General features: G+C 42.2%; 1 protein-coding gene across 1 annotated transcript; it reads left to right on the forward strand.

The window, feature by feature from the left end:
* The first annotated feature begins 278 nt into the window (after positions 1 to 278).
* On the forward strand, positions 279 to 8891 carry zgc:153738 (uncharacterized protein LOC558115 homolog). Its single transcript, XM_029632035.2, has 19 exons — positions 279 to 917; positions 1256 to 1583; positions 2849 to 2968; positions 3331 to 3522; positions 3810 to 3881; positions 4172 to 4377; positions 4560 to 4644; positions 4732 to 4842; positions 4932 to 5007; positions 5160 to 5266; positions 5728 to 5814; positions 5928 to 5989; positions 6175 to 6257; positions 7057 to 7164; positions 7382 to 7581; positions 7739 to 7825; positions 7936 to 8113; positions 8274 to 8512; positions 8635 to 8891. Exons 1-19 carry the CDS (start codon positions 907 to 909, stop codon positions 8752 to 8754), a joined length of 2472 nt encoding a protein of 823 aa, XP_029487895.1. The 5' UTR covers positions 279 to 906; the 3' UTR covers positions 8755 to 8891.
* The last annotated feature ends 11793 nt before the right edge of the window (positions 8892 to 20684 follow it).

Below are 20684 nucleotides of genomic sequence, written 5' to 3' on the forward strand. Positions count from 1 at the left end.
AAATTACATTGCAATGGAACGCAATCCATAACACTAGGAATATATAGGGCTATATCTATGAATCATGCATCAGCACAGGGCATCAGTTGAAATATGCCATACAGACATCAAAATGCAAAATGGGCTAGAGAAAATAGATAGAGAAAAACTGCATTGTCACTTTATAATGCAGTACAGTAACGAAACACCCACTTCAAAACATGTTTCATACCAGGTTGTTATAATGCATAGCCTTAAAGCCTAATAAAACATAAAAAAATATATATATTTTTAAGTTAAAAGAATGTTGAACATCATTAGTCAAAGGAGTCTTTAAAATCGCACATAGCTTTCAGAGAAAGAATGTCATCTGGTGGCCTGATAATTAAGTTGCAGCCCTCGATGCTCAACCTGGCTCAGTCAGTAGCCAGCTAGGGCTAGACTACACTCTCAAATGGGGCCTGAAAATGGTGAAAAGCCCCCAAAATAGACTACAAATTTTAAATATCTTTTGGATAATTTAGTATAGGCTACAAAACACATTACAATTTTCTATAATCAATAATCGCCAAAATACTCACTATCACTCGTCAAAAATGTCACTTTACTTTTACTCATCCTGCTATTGTTACAATGCTATTCACACATAATTCATTTGAAACCGTTTGTCATTTCTTCAAAATTGTGACAGTGAGGCAACAGGTTCATCCGCGTCAAAGATCCCACGTGGGCTGCTTCCGGAGCTCGTCCGTTGCTATGGGAACAAACGGGACACAAATAAAAAAGTTGTAGACTGCCTTAAGTTTATCAAGCTAGCTATGTAGCTAACGATGTTTGTACAAACTGCTAACTGCCAGGATTTTTTTGTATTAGTTAGCAAACATTGAATTCAAAAGGCGTCATTGGCTACATAGAGATAGTTGCATCATGTCTCACAGGTTAGTAACGTTAATTGACATCAGTTAGCTGGCTAGCTATTAATTTAGCTAGCTATGTTTACTTTATGTTGCCTGAACTGCCAATTAACAAACCACCTGTCTATCAAACTAGCTAGTAGCAGATTTTGCATACCATCATTTTCTTAATAGACAAATATCAATGTGATAGACCTAATGTAAGCCTTTTATCAATGTTATGGACATGGTCATACTATTGATGGCAAACACTCAGTTTTCAGTTGGGAATTCTTAGTTTTTTCTCATTTCCGAAGTGCAAGGAAATTCAACTGATTTAATTGTCATGCTAAATATACTTCCAATGACTGTCTCTCTTCCAGTACATACAACAAACTGTGGGCTGATGCCCAGGTCGAGTTGAACTCCCTTCTGACTCAGGAGTTCCCTGCTCAGCCTCCTCGCCCAGAGAAGGACCGAGTGGTGTTCTTCCAACGCCTGGCCACCCTCTACGTGCGCTACGTGCAGATCTTCAGGCAGCTGGAGGAGGCCTATGACCAGGTGGTTCATCCCCAGAAGAGGAAAGTGATCCGGGAGGTCCTGGATGGCGTGATGGGGCGGGTGCTGGAACTCAAGAATGAGATGGTGGAGAAAGAGTTCTCTGAGTACCATTACATGGACGATGTCATCCAGGACTTGAAGCTCACGCCTGTAAGTTCACCCCCCCTTCCCCCTTTTTGTTAATGAAAGTTGATAAGAAGTCTCCTACAGCAGGGGTTCTCAAACTGGGGGTCCCAAAAATGTTTTTAGGGGTTGCAAGTGTGAATGGGACAATATATATTTTTCATAGATATTTAAATAGGCTACATATATTGCACCAAATGGTTGTCTCAAAAACATCTGATCTGTGCTTCAGAACCAAAAAGTTGCGTGTTTTGATTGTTGACCAATGACAAGTCATCAGCTTTGGCGCACAAAGACTAGCACACATATCCAGATTTTCTTGCTTAATTTTCTCTTGTTTTGCCTGACAAAAACAGAGTAGACCTACCCATATAAAATACAGTTTAAAAAATCTACTATGGAGGCATCTTTGCCAGAACAATAATAGGCTACCTGGCAATTTGATTGATAATTTTCATATTTCAGATAGACTGTAACTGAAAGCGGTAATTTATATGGTAATTTTAGTATTATCAACAGTAAAAATAACTCTAAAATGTTTAACTGTAAATTATGGTGGATTGTGGGAAAATTGTTGTATTTTGAATGGTATTGTAATTACACCCCACAGAATACAGTACCGAACCATATCTTTGGAGTGTCCAAAACCTTTTGACCACACTGTAACAAAAATAGGTACAGAATGTTACTGTAAATTCCAAAGAAACTTTGGTTCAACAGTACATTACTGAAAAGTGAACAGTAATGTACTGTTAAACCAAAGTTTCTTTATAGTGTATGGTAACATACTGTAACTTTTTTTTACAGTAAGTTGAAGTTAACTGGATGCTAGTAAGGAACCATAAAAACAACAGGATTTTTTTTTACAATGCACAAGTGAGCACATGGCATTGCTTTTCTGACTCCTTAACATATTTTGAGGTGTGCAAGAAGCTATATTTGTTGCACCCGTCAGTGAGAACGCTATACTAATTGAACTCTTATGTGGTTATAGTGCCTCATCAATTTAAATGTATGGGGACAGATTGGAGTCTTAAACCTTAAATAGTTGATCGTTTTGCTATGTCCTTTTGGTCTGTTTTTCCCTGAAGTCGCTGCCAGTTTGGAAGCCTTTGTTAAGGTCTCTAGAATAGCTATTCCCAATATGGTGCTCTGCTTTTGGGCTATGGTCAAAAGTTGTGGCCTATGTAGGGAACAGGGTGCCGTTTTGGTATGTAGCCCATGTTTCATTTACTGTAATAAAATGTCACGGTATCTTTTTTGGACATAATGCATCTCATGCCTCATCACAGGAGGACATTGAGATCCCCATCCCTCGATATTTCCTCAGTGAACGCAGCAAGGTGTTGCAGGAGAGACGGAATATGCTCTCCAACATCCTCAACCTCATCGAGGTAGTAGAGCGACCCAAAGTGAGTTTTTCTATACCACGTAACATTAGACTTGGTGTTATTACAGGCAACTACACAGCAATTACACATAGCTACACAGTAACTAGCTAAAATATCATCTTCAGTTTATCACAGAACCATGTGTATGTGACCAATAACATTGGGTTTGATTTGATTTGATTTGAGAAACTTCCTTTCAATATAATAATTCAATGCCAGTTAGCAGATACTTTGGTCCAAAGCGACTCACAGTATAGTGAGTGCGTACATTAAAGTATGTGAACCCAGCGGGAATCGAACCCACGACTCTGGCATTGCTAGATACTTACCTACTGAGCCACACAAGACCACCTTTAATACCCCATGTTGTGTTGGGCCCCTAGCCTGTAGGAGTGCGTGCACTGAACCTGGAGGAAGCCATAAAGATCATCCAGGTGTCAGAGAGGGCCCGTCAGGGTCGCCTGAGGGCCAAGTTCATGAGGGAGATCCAGCGCGATGAGGAAAGGCAGAGGAGAGCCAAGGACAGGGACCTGGGGGCAGCGGCCATCGATACGGCTGTAGTCCGCATCCAGAAGGTATGGTCAAGCCTGTCAAAGTCAGATACTCTACCTTCAATCAGTCCCAAGACCATAGGTCTCACACTCGCTAGGTAAATGAGGCTGCTTAGTCCAGACTATACGTCACTGGTATAGCCAAGTGATGATGTGGAGCATATTGGGAGAATACTCTGAAATCAGAGGTCTTTATCTAGCCTGCTATAGTTATTGTTATTGCTAGCCTTTTGTATGAATGCTCTGTGAGTGTCAGTCATTAAAGACACCATACAATAGTTGAACAAAGGTGCTACTTTTCTCTTTTCCAGGTGTGGAAGGGTTATGTGCAGAGGAAAAGAACAAAGAGGGAGCGAGAGGAGGAGATGATATTTTTGGGCATGGTGAGTCGGTTTGATAAGCTCTATCTGTAACGTTTCTATAGTGTAGTGCGTATTGTAAGCTACCAGCAGATGGAGCCGTAGGATTCCTTTATGATGCTCCGGGGAGAAGTTTTCCCTATGTACAGATCTAGGATCAGATACAGCTCCCCCCAATCCTAACCTTAACCATCAGTTGGGGAAATTCTAAACTGACCCAAGATCAGTGTCTAGGGGCACCATCACCCTACTCCGCTTGGTGACAGCCTCATCCACCACAGCAGTGGTCTCACCTTTTCCTCCTGTGCCCTCAGGCCATGGAGCCCAGACACACCCAGCCCTGTCCTGCCATAACAGCTGCCCTGGCCAACGAGGCCCGTCGGAGAGGCAAGCAGGAGGAGCATGAGGAGGACTACCAGAAGTCCATTGTGGCCATCACAGACAAACTCAGAGAGGTGGAGGGGCCCGACATGAGGGAGACCATGAAGGACCAGATCAGACAGTGGTTCATCGAATGCCAGTGAGTTTATTACAGGGAGATGGCTGTGAATCACGACAGTGATTATGTTAGGAGAATGTTTGTTCACACAGTCATTATATTATTCCATATTAGATGGAAATAATGGGGTGACATTGTCATAGCAGTGAAATGCATACTGTACATGACAATATGCAGCTGATGGTAATATGTTTGGATGTTAGTGATGCAACAGGAACTTTCCCTGACTACCCAGAGGAGGAGGATGGAGGCTCGACTCTCATCTTTGCGGAGAAAACACCTCAACAGGTATTCATCAATGAATCCATCTTCTGGTGTGAGATGGTAGTAATACACGCAGATTGACTTACAGTAAGCGGGTCTGCTGTCTTTAAGTTAATGGAGGAACTAGCAGCGAAAGATGAGGAGGACGCCAACAAAAGCACGAAAGGGAAGGAGGAGAAGAAGGACAAAGGGAAGAAAGACAAGGGAAAGGGAGGAGATGAGGTAAGTGAAAGACTTTAGAATAGATAACCATGGTCAACGAGATGCTTTTACTCTGTCCGATCAATGACTGTAGCTTTGTTGAAACACAGGAGGAGGAATCTGGGCTAAAGATGCTGCCGTCTGCTTTCCTAGGAGAACTGGAAGTAGGACACAAGACCTTTGGTGGTAAGAGAAACGGATAACGGGATCCAAAGCATCGCAATGTTTTGGAGTTTATTCTTATTCTCTGGCAGACAAGGACCTTATAGATGCAGTGTGTTTTCTTATGTATCAATAGTCTACAGTACATTGAAAGTAGATGTTTGTATGACTGACAGAGGTGTGGCAGAATCGTACCGAGTCCAAGAACTTCAGCCAGAGGCACGAGGCTGAGCTGATCAAGGAGGAGAAGAGGAAGGAGATTGAGGTGGAGATCAGGTTGCAGGTGAGATAAATTATTCTGTCACTCTGAGAAGTAAGGCAGGCCAGGTAGCCTTGCTCTTACCACTGCACTGAGTGGATAAAAGTAAGGTAAATATTATAGGGATACTTCAAGATTTTTGCCCACTTAACTTGTAGATACCATTTGTATGTCTCTGCGTGCAGTTTGAAGGAAGTTGCTAATGAGCGTTAGCGCAATGACTGGAAATCTATGGCAACTGCCAGCATGTTAGTAGATAGCATAGACTTCCATGCATTGCGCTAACGCTAGTTAGCATTGAATCGCGAAACTACCTCTAACTTCCTTCCTACTGGATGCAGAGAGATAAAAATGGTATCCATGAGTTTATCTGACTCTGGGGAAGTAGATAAGGGGCTTCATTGCCCAAATCCTGAACTATCCCTTTAATGTTGTTTATAAGGTAAACATATAGGCTACTGAGTGAGCTGTTGTGCTTGACACAGGTGGATGAGCTGATGAGGCAGGAGCTGGCCAACTGGAAACTGGCCGTGGATAAAGATAAGGGTGGCAAAGCCAAGGGAGGCGCAAAGGTAACAAACAGGAGGGAACATTTATCTATGACCATATTTCAATAATACCTTTATGTTTGGTATCTGTTTACTTGAGAAGGAAGTGTGCTGATGGCATTTATTTTGCTGCTTAGAAAAAGAAAGGGTCGAAAAGTGGAAAGAAGAAAAAGAAAGACAAAGATCTGACAGCTGATAGGTGAGACCAGACTCATCTACATTTCTCCCAGAGGGATAGGCCATTTGAGCTTTTTACCATTTACTTTTACGCATGGAATGTACATGATAGGGGCTTTAGAATTCGAATGGCACAACATACAACAATGCTTTGGATCTGAAAAAAAGAAGCAATTTTTGAAATATGTAAATATTTGCATCCTATAGGAATATTGAGTCTCTGTATCAAGAACTGGTGGAACAGGGCTTGTTGAAACAATCAGATAACGTTAAACTGCAGGATTATTTAGGTAAGCATTACTGTTTGGTCCCTCCTGTGTGCCGTCTGTAGATACGCACTACCTTTACCAATTACCTTCAGGTTAAGGTCTATTTTCTAACCTCTCCTTTCTCCTCTGAAACCACTTTAAAATGTGCTAAATCATTTTGTGCACACATCTGTAAGGGATTTCTTCCATTGGCGGAGAGGCGGACCAAAGCGCAGCGTGGTTATTTTGATTCATGTTTTAATAAATCACTTCACTTGAACAAACTAACAAAAACAAGAAACGTGAAAACCCAAAACAGCCCTATCTGGTGCAAAACACAGAGACAGGAACAATCACCCACAAACACACAGTGAAACCCAGGCTACCTAAGTATGATTCTCAATCAGAGACAACTAATGACACCTGCCTCTGATTGAGAACCATACTAGGCCGAAACATAGAAATACCCAAATCATAGAAAAACAAACAGACTGCCCACCCCAACTCACGCCCTGACCATACTAAATAATGACAAAACAAAGGAAATAAAGGTCAGAACGTGACAACATCATTTTGTACAGACTGCCATTAATCATAATATAAGTGCTGTTATGTATTGCAGACAAAAAGGACAGCTCAATAAGTGTGCAAATACTGCCCTCACCTGGCTAGTGCTTGGCAAAATAATATTGAGGACAAACTAATGCATATTTTAGGGAAATCCCATATTCATGAATCAAGATGGTAAATGTCACTGGTTTACGTTCATCTTTTCTTCAGCTTTTCTAAATGCTCTCCCCAGATTTGATCAGCCTGACAGCTTCTCTCTCCTGTGTCCCAGGCGACTATAGCTATCTGGGGACGACGTTAAGGCAAACTGACATTGAGCCCATGCCTTCGCTATCTGACGTGAGACAAGTTATAGCTCTGTACGCCGTCTTACCTTTAGGTACGTATGGAACATCTGGAGTTGTCCTCAGATGATAAGGGTCTCACAGAATTAGAGACGTTAATCCTTAATACCAATACAATTGAATGCATCTTGTGATTGATTTAAGCTTGCTAGATTGTCTTTGTTTAGAATATACCGGCCGTTTTCAGCTAGACATTTATTCTGGAAGTTTCTAAAGGTTCTAGCTACAGTAAGTTCTGAATGTTGCTTGTAGGTTCTCAGGTGGTCCATGAGAAGGCTCCTCTGGTGAAGGCCATCCTGCTGGCAGGGCCCGCGGGCGTAGGCAAGAAGATGCTGGTCCATGCCATCTGCCAGGAGACGGGTGCCAACCTATTTGATCTGTCACCTCTGAACCTGGCAGGGAAATACCCCGGCAAGAGTGGCCTGGCCATGATGCTCCACATGGTGTTCAAGGTAACACACAATGTAATGAAAAAGTACCCCATTTTGAGAGTTTTGATTTGTTGATTATGTTGACATTTTCAATTGACTGATGGTTCTGAGGTAGATGTCCAGTCATTTGTTTGGTCACTCGATCATTCATTCATTCGTTCATTCATTCTGTTTGTAGGTTGCCAGACTGTTGCAGCCATCAGTGGTGTGGATTGGAGATACAGAGAAAATGTTTTACAAGAAAGTACCGAAGGAGGAAAAAGAGGTATTCATTCATACCCAGGAGTTACTAGCTTAGGTTATACCATTTTCTATAATGCTAGGGTAAGAGAAGATATCTCAATTCTTAAGTCCAAACAATGTTCTCATGTACAGTTAGATCCAAAACGCTTGAAGAAAGACTTGCCCAAGATCCTCAAATCGATCAAAGGGGAAGATCGTGTTCTAGTCGTGGGAACGACTCATGATCCGTTCAATGCCGACCTCAAATCACTATGCAAGGTGTACAGCAAAATTATCCTCATTCCACGTCCTGACTACGCCTCACGATATGGTAAGAATGTATCTCCCAGTTGTTGACATTAGCATTAATAAACTGCTTATGTATGTACTGCCTGTGAATGTGTTATGCATGCATGCTTATGAATGTGTTATGAAGTCTTATTGTAGGCACCCTTCAAGTGCTAATGGTCAAATCTATGCTCTTCCCTTAGTAATGTGGAGGCAGTTGATCAAGAAGAACGGAGGACAGGTGACGGCTGCCCTGGACCTGAGCTCCTTGGCCAAGATCTCTGATGGCTACACGCAGGGTCATATGGTGCAGGTGGTGCGCAGCATACTGACAGAGCGCCGCGTCCAGCAGCTGGCCAAGAGACCCCTGGGCGCCGCCGAGTTTGTGGCCCCGCTGGCCAAGATCGACCCTGTGTTTCAGGACGAGGAGGAGGCCCTGAAGGTAAATTATGAAATGTTTTATACTTAGCTTTTTTTAAATCTTAGTTTGTTGATGCTGAATGCATTTTCTCCACATGAAAGGTGTTTGACATAAAGACTTTGATGATGAACATTTGTTTGCAGAATTGGTATGTTAAAACTCCTCTGGGTAAGAAGCGAGCCAAGGCTGCCTCAGGAAAGGAGGGAGAGGAGGAGGCACCGACAAAGGGAGGCAAAGATGCTAAGAAGAAAGGGAAGAAGTAAATCAAACAACGTCTTACCTTAACTGAACGCAACACTGAAAGAAAAACTGAGGTGGACACCAATAACATTTGCGCACCAGTTTCCTTGAAGTTATTGTATTTTAAATGAATATATATAGTAAAATTTATTTCATTTTCTCTTCATGCACTGTCATTTTCTGTTCATGAATATGTCACATGGGCCAAACTGCTTAAAGCAGAAAGTCAGGGGCATCCTGTAGTGGGTAGTAATATTTGTCATGTGTATATAGTATATACAGTATGATATTATAAATACCTCACATGTGACTCATAGTAACACTAAGTAATAAGCCTATTCAAATGTTTATCTGACTCCATAAAGAGGATTTAACAGTATGCAAGAACACTATCGTTGAGTTACGAATAAGCAATCAAGAAATGTCTGAGAATGGAATTCTAAATACTATCAGGTTACAGGTAAGACCCAAATGCAGACTGTGTTGAAGTAACAATGTTTATTACAGCAACAGGGGCAGACAAACAACAGGTCAAGGCAGGCAGGGGTCGATAATCCAGAGTAGTGGGCAACAGTACAGGACAGCAGGCAGGGTCAGGGGCAGGCAGAGAGGTCAGGCAGGCGGGCTCAGAGTCAGGACAGGCAAGGGTCAAAACCAGAAGGGCAAGAAAAAGAGAGACAGGAAAAGCAGGAGCTGAGACAAAACGCTGGTTGACTAGACAAACAAGACGAACTGGCAACAGACAAACAGAGAACACAGGTATAAGTACCCAGGGGATAACGGGGAAGATGGGCGACACCTGGAAGGGGGTGGAGACAGTACCCCCCCCTCTAGGAGACCTAGCACCTCTCCTCCGGGCCATAACCCTCCCAGTCAACCAGGTACTGGAATCCCCTGCAATTTCCAAGCCCCCAGGAAGACGTCCCGTGGCAGGTAGAGATGATTTCAGGCAATGAGTGTGGCAGAATGGGCTCCAGCCCATGATGGCACCTGTAGACCAGTCAATCGAGGGATTGTGTTACTGAAGCCAAGATAATCCCAATACTCCAGGAAAGGAACCTGTGGGTACTCAATTAGCAGGAATTGGATCGTCTCGCTGTGGTTCCTCGAAAATCGTAGGTTGATGGGGGTGGTGTTGTGGGTGACCAGGCCTATAGAGCGCCCATCCAGCACTCACATTCAAGGGAATGGAGAGGGGTTGAGTGGGGATGCCCAGCTCGGACGCCAGGGTAACGTCCATAAGACTCACATTGGCCCCCGAGTCGATGAGTATCTGGAGAGACTTAGACTGGTCACCCCACAGCAGGGTGGCATGGAGAGGGGGGCAAGTAGGGGGAGAAGCAAAATTGTCCTTAAGACCCACCAGAGTACTCATTCCTACAAATGAGCTAGGTCTCTTGAAGGGACAGGTAGACATAATGACCTGCAGTACCGCAATACAGACAACTCTGGGTGTTAAGTCTGCGTACGTGTTCGGCTGGAGACAGCCTAGCCCTGCCGTGCTGCATCGGCTCGGGAAAAGGGCTTGGCTGCATCGGCTCTGGAAAAGGTAAAACTGAGCTAAAGGGTAGAGCTGCTGCTTTCAAGGACTGGGACTCTAACCCGGACACTTATAAGAAATTCCGCTATGCCCTTTGACGAACCATCAAACAGGCAAAGCGCCAATACAGGACTAAGATTGAATCGTACTATAAGATTGAATCGTGGCAGGGCTTGTAAAAGCTTGTAAAAGCACAACCGCAAGCTGCCCAGTGACACAAGCCTACCAGACGAGCTAAATTACTTCTATGCTCACTTCGAGGCAAGCAACACTGAAGCATGCATGAGAGCAGCAGCTGTTCCGGACAACTGTGTGATCACACTCCATAGCTGATGTGAGTAAGACCTTTAAACAGGTCGACTTTCACAAGGCCGCTGGGCCAGATGGATTACCAGGATGTGTACACCGAGCATGTGCTGACCAACTGGCAAATGTCTTCACTGACATTTTCAACCTGTCTATCAGACCTCAGGATAAGATCCATATGCAGAGGAGACAGAGGGCTGTGAGACAAATGTTTAATTATTGATACATGAAAAGTGGGATGTATACGGAGGGTGCAGGGCAACAGAAGACGAACAGCAGAGAGGGTTAAGAATCTTAGAGATGGGGAAAGGGCCGATAAAATGGGGGAAAGTTTCTGGTACTCCACCTGGAGGGGCAGATCCCGAAGGGACAGCCATATCCTATTCCTCTCGCTCAGGCTAGAGTGGGGGCTGATAACCCATCAAACACTCAAAAGGTAAGAGACCAGTGGCTGAGCACGGAAGGGTGTTGCGGGCGTATTCCACCCACATGAGTTGCTGGCTCCAGGTGGTGGGGTTGGCGAAGACGAGGCAGCGAAGAGTCGTCTCCAGGTCCAGATGGGCTGGTTCCGACTGGCCGTTAGACTAGGGGTGAAACCAGGAGGACAGGCTGGCCGACGACCCAATGAGTGTGCAGAACGCCTTCCAGAACCGGGACGATAACTGAAGACCACACACGGTCTGTTCCTTAGTGTCCACATCCCCGAAGAACTATAATGTTCCAAACACACCAAGACAGTCGTAAAGAGGGCATGACAATGCATATTCCCCCTCAGGAGACTGAAAAGATTTGGCATGGGTCCTCCGATCCTCAAACGGTTCTACAGCTACACCATCGAGAGCATCCTGACTGGTTGCATCACCGCCATACGCAGAGGGTAGTGCGTATGGCCCAGTACATCACTGGGGCCAAGCTTCCTGCCATCCAGGACCTCTATACCAGGCAGTGTCAGAGGAAGGCCCTAAAAATTGCCAAAAACTCCAGCCACCCCAGTCATTCTCTCTGCTTCCGCACTGCAAGCAGTACCAGAGTGCCAAGTCTTGGTCCAAAAGAATTCTAAACAGCTTCTACATCCAAGTCATAAGACTCCTGAACAGCTAATCAAATGGATACCTGGACTATTTACATTGTTTCCCCCCCACCCCCATTTTTATACTGCTGCTACTCTGTTTATTATCTATGCATAGTCACTTTACCTTTGCCTACATATTACCTCAATTACCTCGACTAACATGTGCCCCTGCACATTGACTCTGTATCGGTACCTCCTGTATATAGCCTCGACACTGTTGTTTTATTGTTGCTCTTTTATTTGTAAAAAAAAAGAATAATAATACTTTATTAACACGTACCTTTCTTAAAACATTGTTGGTTAAGGTATTTGGCGCATGTGACAAAATTATAGCTTGAAAGGCCATGCCACAAAAGTCCAGAGAAAGAAAGAAAGAGAGAGAGAGAGTATCTCACCACTGCAGTTCAGGAACAAAAAAGATAAAAAACAATGAATCTAAGACCCTTTTATAAGCATCTGAGTTGTTCGGTTTCAAAATATAAGTTGTTGATCAATAGTATTACTGTAAAGTTAACCTTCAATCAAGTATCAGACCTAATATGCATTTGGAAAGTATTCAGACTCTCTTTATCCACATTTTGTTACGCTACAGCCTTATTCTAAAATTGATTAAATTAATAATTTTGCTCATCAATCTACACACAACACCCCAAAAATTCAGCTCAGGTCCATCCTATTTCCATTGATCATCCTTGAGATGTTTCTACAACTTGATTGGAGTCCACCTGTGGTAAATTCAATTGATTGGACATGATTAGGAAAGGCACGCACCTGTCTATATAAGGTCCCACAGTAGACAGTGCCAGGCAGAGCAAAAAAACAAGCAATGAGGTGGAAGGCATTGTCTGTAGAGCTCCGAGACAGGATTGTGTCGAGGCACAGATCTGGGGAAGGGTACCAAAACATTTCTGCAGCATTGAATGTCCCCAAGAACACTGTGGCCTTCATCATTCTTAAATGGAAGAAGTTCAGAACTACCAAGACTCTCCCTAGAGGTGGCCGCCTGGCCAAACTGAGCAATCAGGGGATAGGGCCTTGGTCAGGGAGGTGACCAAGAACCCGAAGGTCACTGACATAACTCCAGTGTTCCTTTGTGGAGATGGGAGAACCTTCCAGAAGGACAACCATCTCGGCAGCAATCCACCAATCAGGCCTTTATGGTAGAGTGACCAGATGGAAGCCACTCCTCAGTAAAAGCACATGACAGCCTGCTTGGAGTTTACCAAAAGGCACCTAAAGGACTCAGACCATGAGAAACAAGATTTTCTGGTCTGATGAAACCAAGATTGAACTCTTTGGCCTGAATGCCAAGCGTCACGTCTGGAGGAAACCTGGCACCATCCCTACGGTGAAGCATGGTGGTGGCAGCATCATGCTGTGGGGGTGCTTTTTAGCGACAGGATCTGGGAGACTATTCAGGATCGAATGAAAGATAAACAGAGCAAATTACAGAGAGTTCCTTGATAAAACTTGCTCCAGAGTGCTCAGGACCTCAGACTGGTGCGAACGTTCACCTTCCAATAGGTCAACAACCCTGAGCACACAGCCAAGACAGCGCAGGAGTGGCTTTTGGACAAGTCTCTGAATATCTTTGAGTCTCCCAGCCAGAGCCCTGACTTGAACCCGATTGAACATCTCTGGAGAGACCTGACAATTGCTGTGCAGCAACGCTCCCCATCCAACCTGACAGATCTTGAGAGGGTCTGCAGAGAAGAATGGGAGAAACTCCCCAAATACAGGTGTGCTAAGCTTGTAGTGTCATACCCAAGAAGACTCGAGGCTGTAATTGCTGCCAAAAGTTCTTCAACAAAGTACTGAGTGAAGGGTATGAATACTTAAGTAAATGTGATATTTCCTTTTTTTTGTTTATATACATTTGCAAACATTTCTAAAAGCCTGCTTTTGCTTTGTCATTGTGGGGTATGGTGTGTAGATTGATGAGGGGGGCGGGGGACAATTTAATACATTTTAGAATGAGGCTGTAATGTAACAAAATGTGGAAAAAGTCAACGGGCCTGAATATTTTCTGAATGCACTGTACGTGATGTAACCTCGGCTTCTCAGAGGTGAGACAATTAGGGTTAGAGAGGTAACACAGATAATCTGAATTCCTAAGACAACACAGGAAATTCTTACATACAGTTGATAAGAAGAGTCACTTCGGGGGCTGCCCTCCGTCATTTTTTGTGGAGATGGATGAGATAAATCATCTATTTAATCCATTTTGAATTCAGGCGGTAACACAAGAAAATGTGGAATAAGTCAAGGGGTAGGAATACTTTTTGATGGGTCTGTATACACCTATTTATATTTCTTCTTACATTTTTCTATAATAACAACATTAATGTCACATTCAGGTGCAGAAGTTGTTTTTTTTATTTACAGATGACGTTGAGGTCCACGAATGCTATTGATAATATTTAGATATACAAAAATAGATGCACAAAGTTGTCAAACTTAAATGAAAAAGAAATTCCTAGGAGCAATCAAAACTGTATATACCAGTGGAGGCTGCAGAAGGGAGGACTGCTCATAATAATGGCTGGAACGGAGCAAATGGAATGGCATGGAAACCATGTGTTTGATCTTGTTGATACCTTTCCACCTATTCTACTCCAGCATGCCCATCCTCCCCAATTAAGGTGCCACCAACTTCCTGTGGTCTATACCATAAAGACCGGGTAGGGGTGTATCAGGCTCTCATCAGCCTCCCCTCACAATTACCAAAACTAATCCATCAAGAAGCCCAAAAACAAAATAATATGTCATATACAGTTGAAGTCGGAAGTTTACATACACTTAGGTTGGAGTCATTAAAACTTGTTTTTCAATCACTCCACAAATTTCTTGTTAACAAACTATAGTTTTGGCAAGTCGGTTAGGACATCTACTTTGTGCATAACACAAGTCATTTTTCCAACAATAGTTTACAGACGGATTATTTCACTTATAATTCACTGTATCACAATTTCAGTGGGTCAGAAGTTTACACTAAGTTGACTGTGCCTTTAAACAGCTTGGAAAGTTCCAGAAAATGATGTCATGGCTTTAGAAGGTTCTGATAGGCTAATTTACATAATTTGAGTCAATTGGAGGTGTATCTGTGGATGTATTTCAAGGCCTACCTTCAAACTCATTGTCTCTTTGCTTGACATCACGGGAAAATCAAAAGAAATCAGCCAAGACCTCAAAAAAGAAAATGTGTAGACCTCCACAAGTCTGGTTCATCCTTGCGAGCAATTTCCAAACGACTGAAGGTACCATGCTCATCTGTACAAACAATAGTACGCAAGTATAAACACACAGCCACCATACCGCTTAGGAAGGAGACGCGTTCTGTCTCCTAGAGAAGAATGTACTTTGGTGTGAAAAGTGCAAATAAATTCCAGAACAACAGCAAAGGACCTTGTGAAGATGCTGGAGGAAACGTGTACAAAAGCATCTATATCCACAGTAAAACGAGTCCTATATTGACATAACCTGAAAGGCCACTCAGCAAGGAAGAAGCCACTGCTACAAAACCACCATAAAAAAGCCAGACTACGGTTTGCAACTGCACATGGGGACAAAGATCATACTTTTTGGATAAATGTCCTCTGGTCTGATGAAACAAAATAGAACTGTTTGGCAATTATGTTTGGAGGAAAAAGGGGGACGCTTGCAAGCCGAAAAACACCATCCCAACCGTGAAACACAGGGGTGGCAGCATCATGTTGTGGGGGTGCTTTGCTGCAGGAGGGACTGGTGCACTTCACAAAATAGATGGCATCATGAGGTATGAAAATTATGTGAACATTGAAGCAACATCTCAAGACATCAGTCAGGAAGTTAAAGCTTGGTCTCAAATGGATCTTCCAAATGGACAATGACCCCAAGCATACTTCCAAAGTTGTGGCAAAATGGCTTATGGACAACAAAGTCAAGGTATTGGAGTGGCCATCACAAAGCCCTGTCCTCAATCCTATAGAAAATTTGTAGGCAGAACTGAAAAAGCATGTGTGAGCAAGGAGGCCTACAAAACGGACTCAGTTACACCAGCTCTGTCAGAAGGAATGGGCCAATTTTCACAGAACTTATTGTGGGAAGCTTGTGGAAGGCTACCAGAAACGTTTGACCCTAGTTAAACAATTTAAATGCAGTGCTACCAAATACTAATGGAGTGTATGTAAACTTCTGACCCACTGGGAATGTGATGAAAGAAATAAAAGCTGAAATAAATCATTCTCTCTACTATTATTCTGACATTTCACATTCTTAAAATAAAGTGGTGATCCTAACTGACCTAAAACAGGGAATTTTTACTTGGATTAAATATCAGGAACTGTGAAAAACTGAGTTTAAATGTATTTGGCTAAGGTGTATGTAAACTTCTGACTTCAACTGTAGATTTAGAAAATATGTATTTTACTTGGGGAAACAACATCAAACATTTTCAGCAAGTAGTCTGATAATTGGCAATACATTTTTTAAGATTAGTCAAATGTTTTTTTTAAGATGTCTATTTTTTTATGAACACAGGCAATGTTATGCAGTGTTGAATCTTTTATCAATGCTATTAAATCTAAAGCTAACCAGCTTGTGGTGCATCTTGATCCTTCCTGTCTCCTTATTGCCACAGGTCATTTTTTCCTTGTCATTGCATCTTTTGGATGTCTGTTGTAAACATATGAAAAGATCATAGCCGCAGGGCTGACAACTTTTGAAGAAAGCTTGGAGCTTGGAGTGATCTTGGAGTGAGATGTTCTATGTGAATTTCATTGCCCCCCTTGCACAATCCCTAGAAGGGGGACTAGGACAATTGTACTTTTTTGAAGCCCATTTCCTGCAATTTTATGTATTTTGACATGGCTTAGGCCTAAGACCAGGCCTAAACCAAGCATGCTGGTAAACTATTATCATTATTTATTTATTTTTAGGTGGTTTGACACTTCATTCAGACGGTAATGAAATGAGATAGGGAGACAGGCAAATGCTAGAAACAGTGGGAAGGTTGGAATCAGGGATTGATCCCTGTTCTCAGATAGAAAGTTGTATGTGAAAGTTGGTGTAACCACTACAGCAAGACTCTGCATAGGATTTTTTATTATATTAATGGTTGATGGCAGAGGGTAACCAAATCAGAAATTGCAGTCTCCTTGTCCAAAGGCTGCTTTCAAGGTAAGGACATAAACATTTAGGGAATTTGGGTGAACTATCTCTTAAGAAATAGGGCTGGAAGAAAACCCTGCTTGCTCTCCAGGAGGGGTGGCCACCCCTGATTTTTGTACTGGGTGTTTGAAAATGTTCTTGTTCTAACAATTCATTTCTCAGAAACACCCAACCTCCAAGAAAAATCTCATGAATATCAACATTCCGGTGGTTTATGCCTACTAGTTGAAGATCCTTGCCATCATCTTACTTTACATAGACAAAATATGATGCCTTTATAAGTTGTGAGTCCCCCTACCATCTCTGCTTAGCATGGTCACAATACTAAAATGTCAACAATTTGATTTGATTCCTGGAGCATTTTAATATCCAATGCTAGTGTGCATGACATTCAACATTCTCAGTGAATGGCTGCAAAAAATACATAGCTTCATTCATTTTCAAAAACACAAGTAGGCATATCAGATTTTCAAATATGTGATTACACTGGCAAAATTTGGGAAGACGTGGAATAATAAAATACATTCAGGGAATAACAGTAGTATTCTTGCTGACAAGCACAGTAATTACCCTATATTTTAGCCTATTGTTAAGAATGAGAATTGTTCCACTGATCAGACCAAATAAACTACATGGATAAAAAGATATATTGAAGACAAGATGGCATAAATTTGCACCTACACCCTAACTAGACAAATTATTCTTATATGTACACTACCGTTCAAAAGTTTGGGGCCACTTAGAAATGTCCTTTTTTGAACAAAAAACTATATTTTTTTGTCCATTAAAATAACATCAAATTGATCAGAAATACAGCGTAGACATTGTTAATGTTGTAAATGACCATTGTAGCTGGAAACGGATGATTTTTAATGGAATATCTACACAGGCGTACAGAGGCCTATTATCAGAAACCATCACACCTGTGTTCCAATGGCACATTGTATTAGCTAATCCAAGTCTATCATTTTAAAAGGTTAATTGATCATTAGAAAACCATTTTGCAATTATGTTAGCACAGCTGAAAAAGGTTGTGCTGATTAAAGAATCAATAAAACTGGCCTTCTTTAGACTAGTTGAGTATCTGGAGCATCAGCATTTGTGGGTTCGATTACAGGCTCAAAATGTCCAGAAACAAATAACTTTGATTTGAAACTTGTCAGTCTATTCTTGTTCTGAGAAATGAAGGCTATTCCATGTGAGAAATTGCCAAGAAACTGAAGATCTGGCACAGAACAGCGCAAACTGGCTCTAACCAGAATAGAAAGAGGAGTGGGAGGCCCCGGGACAACAACTGAGCAAGGGGACAAGTACATTAGAGTGTCTAGTTTGAGAAACAGACAAGTCCTCAACTGGCAGCTTCATTAAATAGTACCCGCAAAATACCAGTCTCAACGTCAACAGTGAAGAGGAGACTCTGGGATGCTGGCCTAATCAATATGTGAGATATAAGAGGTGTGCCGTGAGAGCGTGAGAAGAGAGTCAAATGCATTTGTCTCACGGCAAATGCGTCAGTTGGTAGCTCTGTAGCCGGGTGATTCTGCAACTTCGGGCACTTTGGCTCGGCAAGCTTTCAGAAATTCAAATGTATTGAAACACCATTTTACCAGTATTATAATCGGTCTTTGATTTGTCTAGAAATAATATCTGATAATGTCTGCGATCGTACTATTCAGGAATTGATATATTTGTAATTTCTCAGACAGCCATAGACATGTCATTTCCATCACATCATTAAACATTCATCTTAGTTGAAAATGAAATATTTAAAAAAAATTAACACATTTCTTATACATTTGTACATTAACTTGCATTGAATATTATTTTAAGTGCTTTTTAAGGTTTTCCTAAAATGAATAATTCAACACAATGCCTGAAAATATAAACTTGCCTTTGTGACAGCTGAAAATATTTATCATAAAAAAATATATTTCCACCCAACCTTTTTGTGAGATTATGATAACAACCATATGATTTCCCTATCTAAAACAAATCAATGTAAATTATACATAATATACTAATTTACCTCATTTGTGGAATCACCAAAGTGAACTGCCTGGATTTTACTGGTGTATTTGCACAGATAGTTCTCTGTGGCACAACTTTGGTTTTAGACGTGGGGGGGGTAATTATTATAATTAGTTTAATCCGTCCGGATAAACTCTCCAAACAGCCTACCCGACCGCTCGGAGGTGTCTGCATGGTCCTAAAGCACACCGTTGCCTAATTTTGTATCACATTACAGGGGACAAAAATGCTGTGAAAGTTACACCCCTGAGTTCTCTGCAAAGTCAACATGCACGATGATCTCTTTCCGCAGATTCTCTTCGTCTGGAGTGTTGGTGTCGAATGTTGTACATGTTTCCCCAACTACTCATTCAATCCTTTGGAGAAGTCCTCCAGTGGAATATGCAGTGTGCCACACAAATGTCAAATGTTCAGTGATCTACTCCATGTTTCCCTCTTTGTTTTTCCTTCTCTCTCTCTCTCTTCAGCTTTGTTTTTCCACTCAAACCACCATGTCTGCTCACCAGCATCAAAGTCCGATTTCGAAGCTCTTTGGTTTGGCAAAGGGAGAACTCTGTCGACATGCACTCTTTCTTCGGGTTCTCCCAGCACAAAAACTCAATAAGGTTCCCATTGTTGCTGCAGCTGATCACTTTGCGATGCTGTAGTTTGTCCCCCATGATTTGGAGGTTGGCGTGGGTTTTGGCATGGGTCCCTATCCTGGACCGTTTGGCTTGACAACCCAAAAAGTATTTTAGAGAATTCATAGTAGGACATCTCTGAATATTCCCTCTTAAAATCCTGAATTGTGCCATTCAAGAAGTACTTCTGCCCCCCCCCCTTTTCCTCATTAGTGTCCCCCCCCCCCCTTTTCCTCATTAGTGTCCTTTTCCCCCAGTTGTTGCACTGTTGTTCATAGAATCGAGTGAGTTTCTCTTCTGTGGCTGTTCTAATTGTGTTACTCTGCTTTTTCCTGAAGTATGGACTTGTTGGCCTGTTTTCATTTGCCCTCATTGCTTTTGCTGAAAATCTAAATTCTCTGTTTGCAGCTTTGACCAGGCCATACTTTCTCAGGATGTTGCCTCTGAGCATTTTTGAAGCCACTTGTTTGTCCTTTGGCAATGCACTTTTTTTTCCAAAATAATTTTGCTTTAACTCTGCAATGATGGCATTTTGAAACAATAAAATCCTTCAAGTTCTTCAGAGTTCCCTTCATTTCCTGTTTTGAATCTTGTCTATCCATTTTCACCTATAGTTGAGCATACCTTTTTTTGGTATTTCTCAGTTTTCCATTAAGCTTTATCAAGTATGACTTTTGTCATGTAAGGATCTCTATGTTTCTGAGTGACCTCTTCCAACCTTTTTCCTTCCAGCAAGTATTAGACTTCTCGTTCCTGTTGCAGATTGTTACACACGCTTCTTGGTTGGGGGGGGGGGGGGGGGGGTAACGCAACACCCTGCTACACTCAACTCCCCATGGAGTGAAAGAGGTATGTGACTGTAGGTACGGGTAAGGATGACAGAGGCAGAGAATATTACCTTTAACAGGGAATTTATTCTTCCTTCACACGGTCATTTGGGAAAAAGGGGCTGGATGGAAACAAAGCAAAGAAAGTAAGAGTTAAAGAGCCCCCTCTCCTACCTACCCACTACTTATTCTTAACACCACCTGGCGAGCTAACCAAAATACAGGGGGTGGTTCGCCCAGGTCTTACCTAGTGTACATAGACTGAGTACATACTACGGGTATATGTATGCCCGCAGGCCTCTTGCCCAAACACTCCCAAGGTGCCTTCCCCTTTCCTTGGGGGAACAAAAACAGAATAATTACTAACATAAAGTGAGCAATTTCAACAATCAAAAACACAGTCTTTTTGACA

This window comes from Oncorhynchus nerka, linkage group LG24 (assembly GCF_034236695.1).
Source record: "Oncorhynchus nerka isolate Pitt River linkage group LG24, Oner_Uvic_2.0, whole genome shotgun sequence".
Classification (NCBI taxonomy): domain Eukaryota; kingdom Metazoa; phylum Chordata; class Actinopteri; order Salmoniformes; family Salmonidae; genus Oncorhynchus; species Oncorhynchus nerka.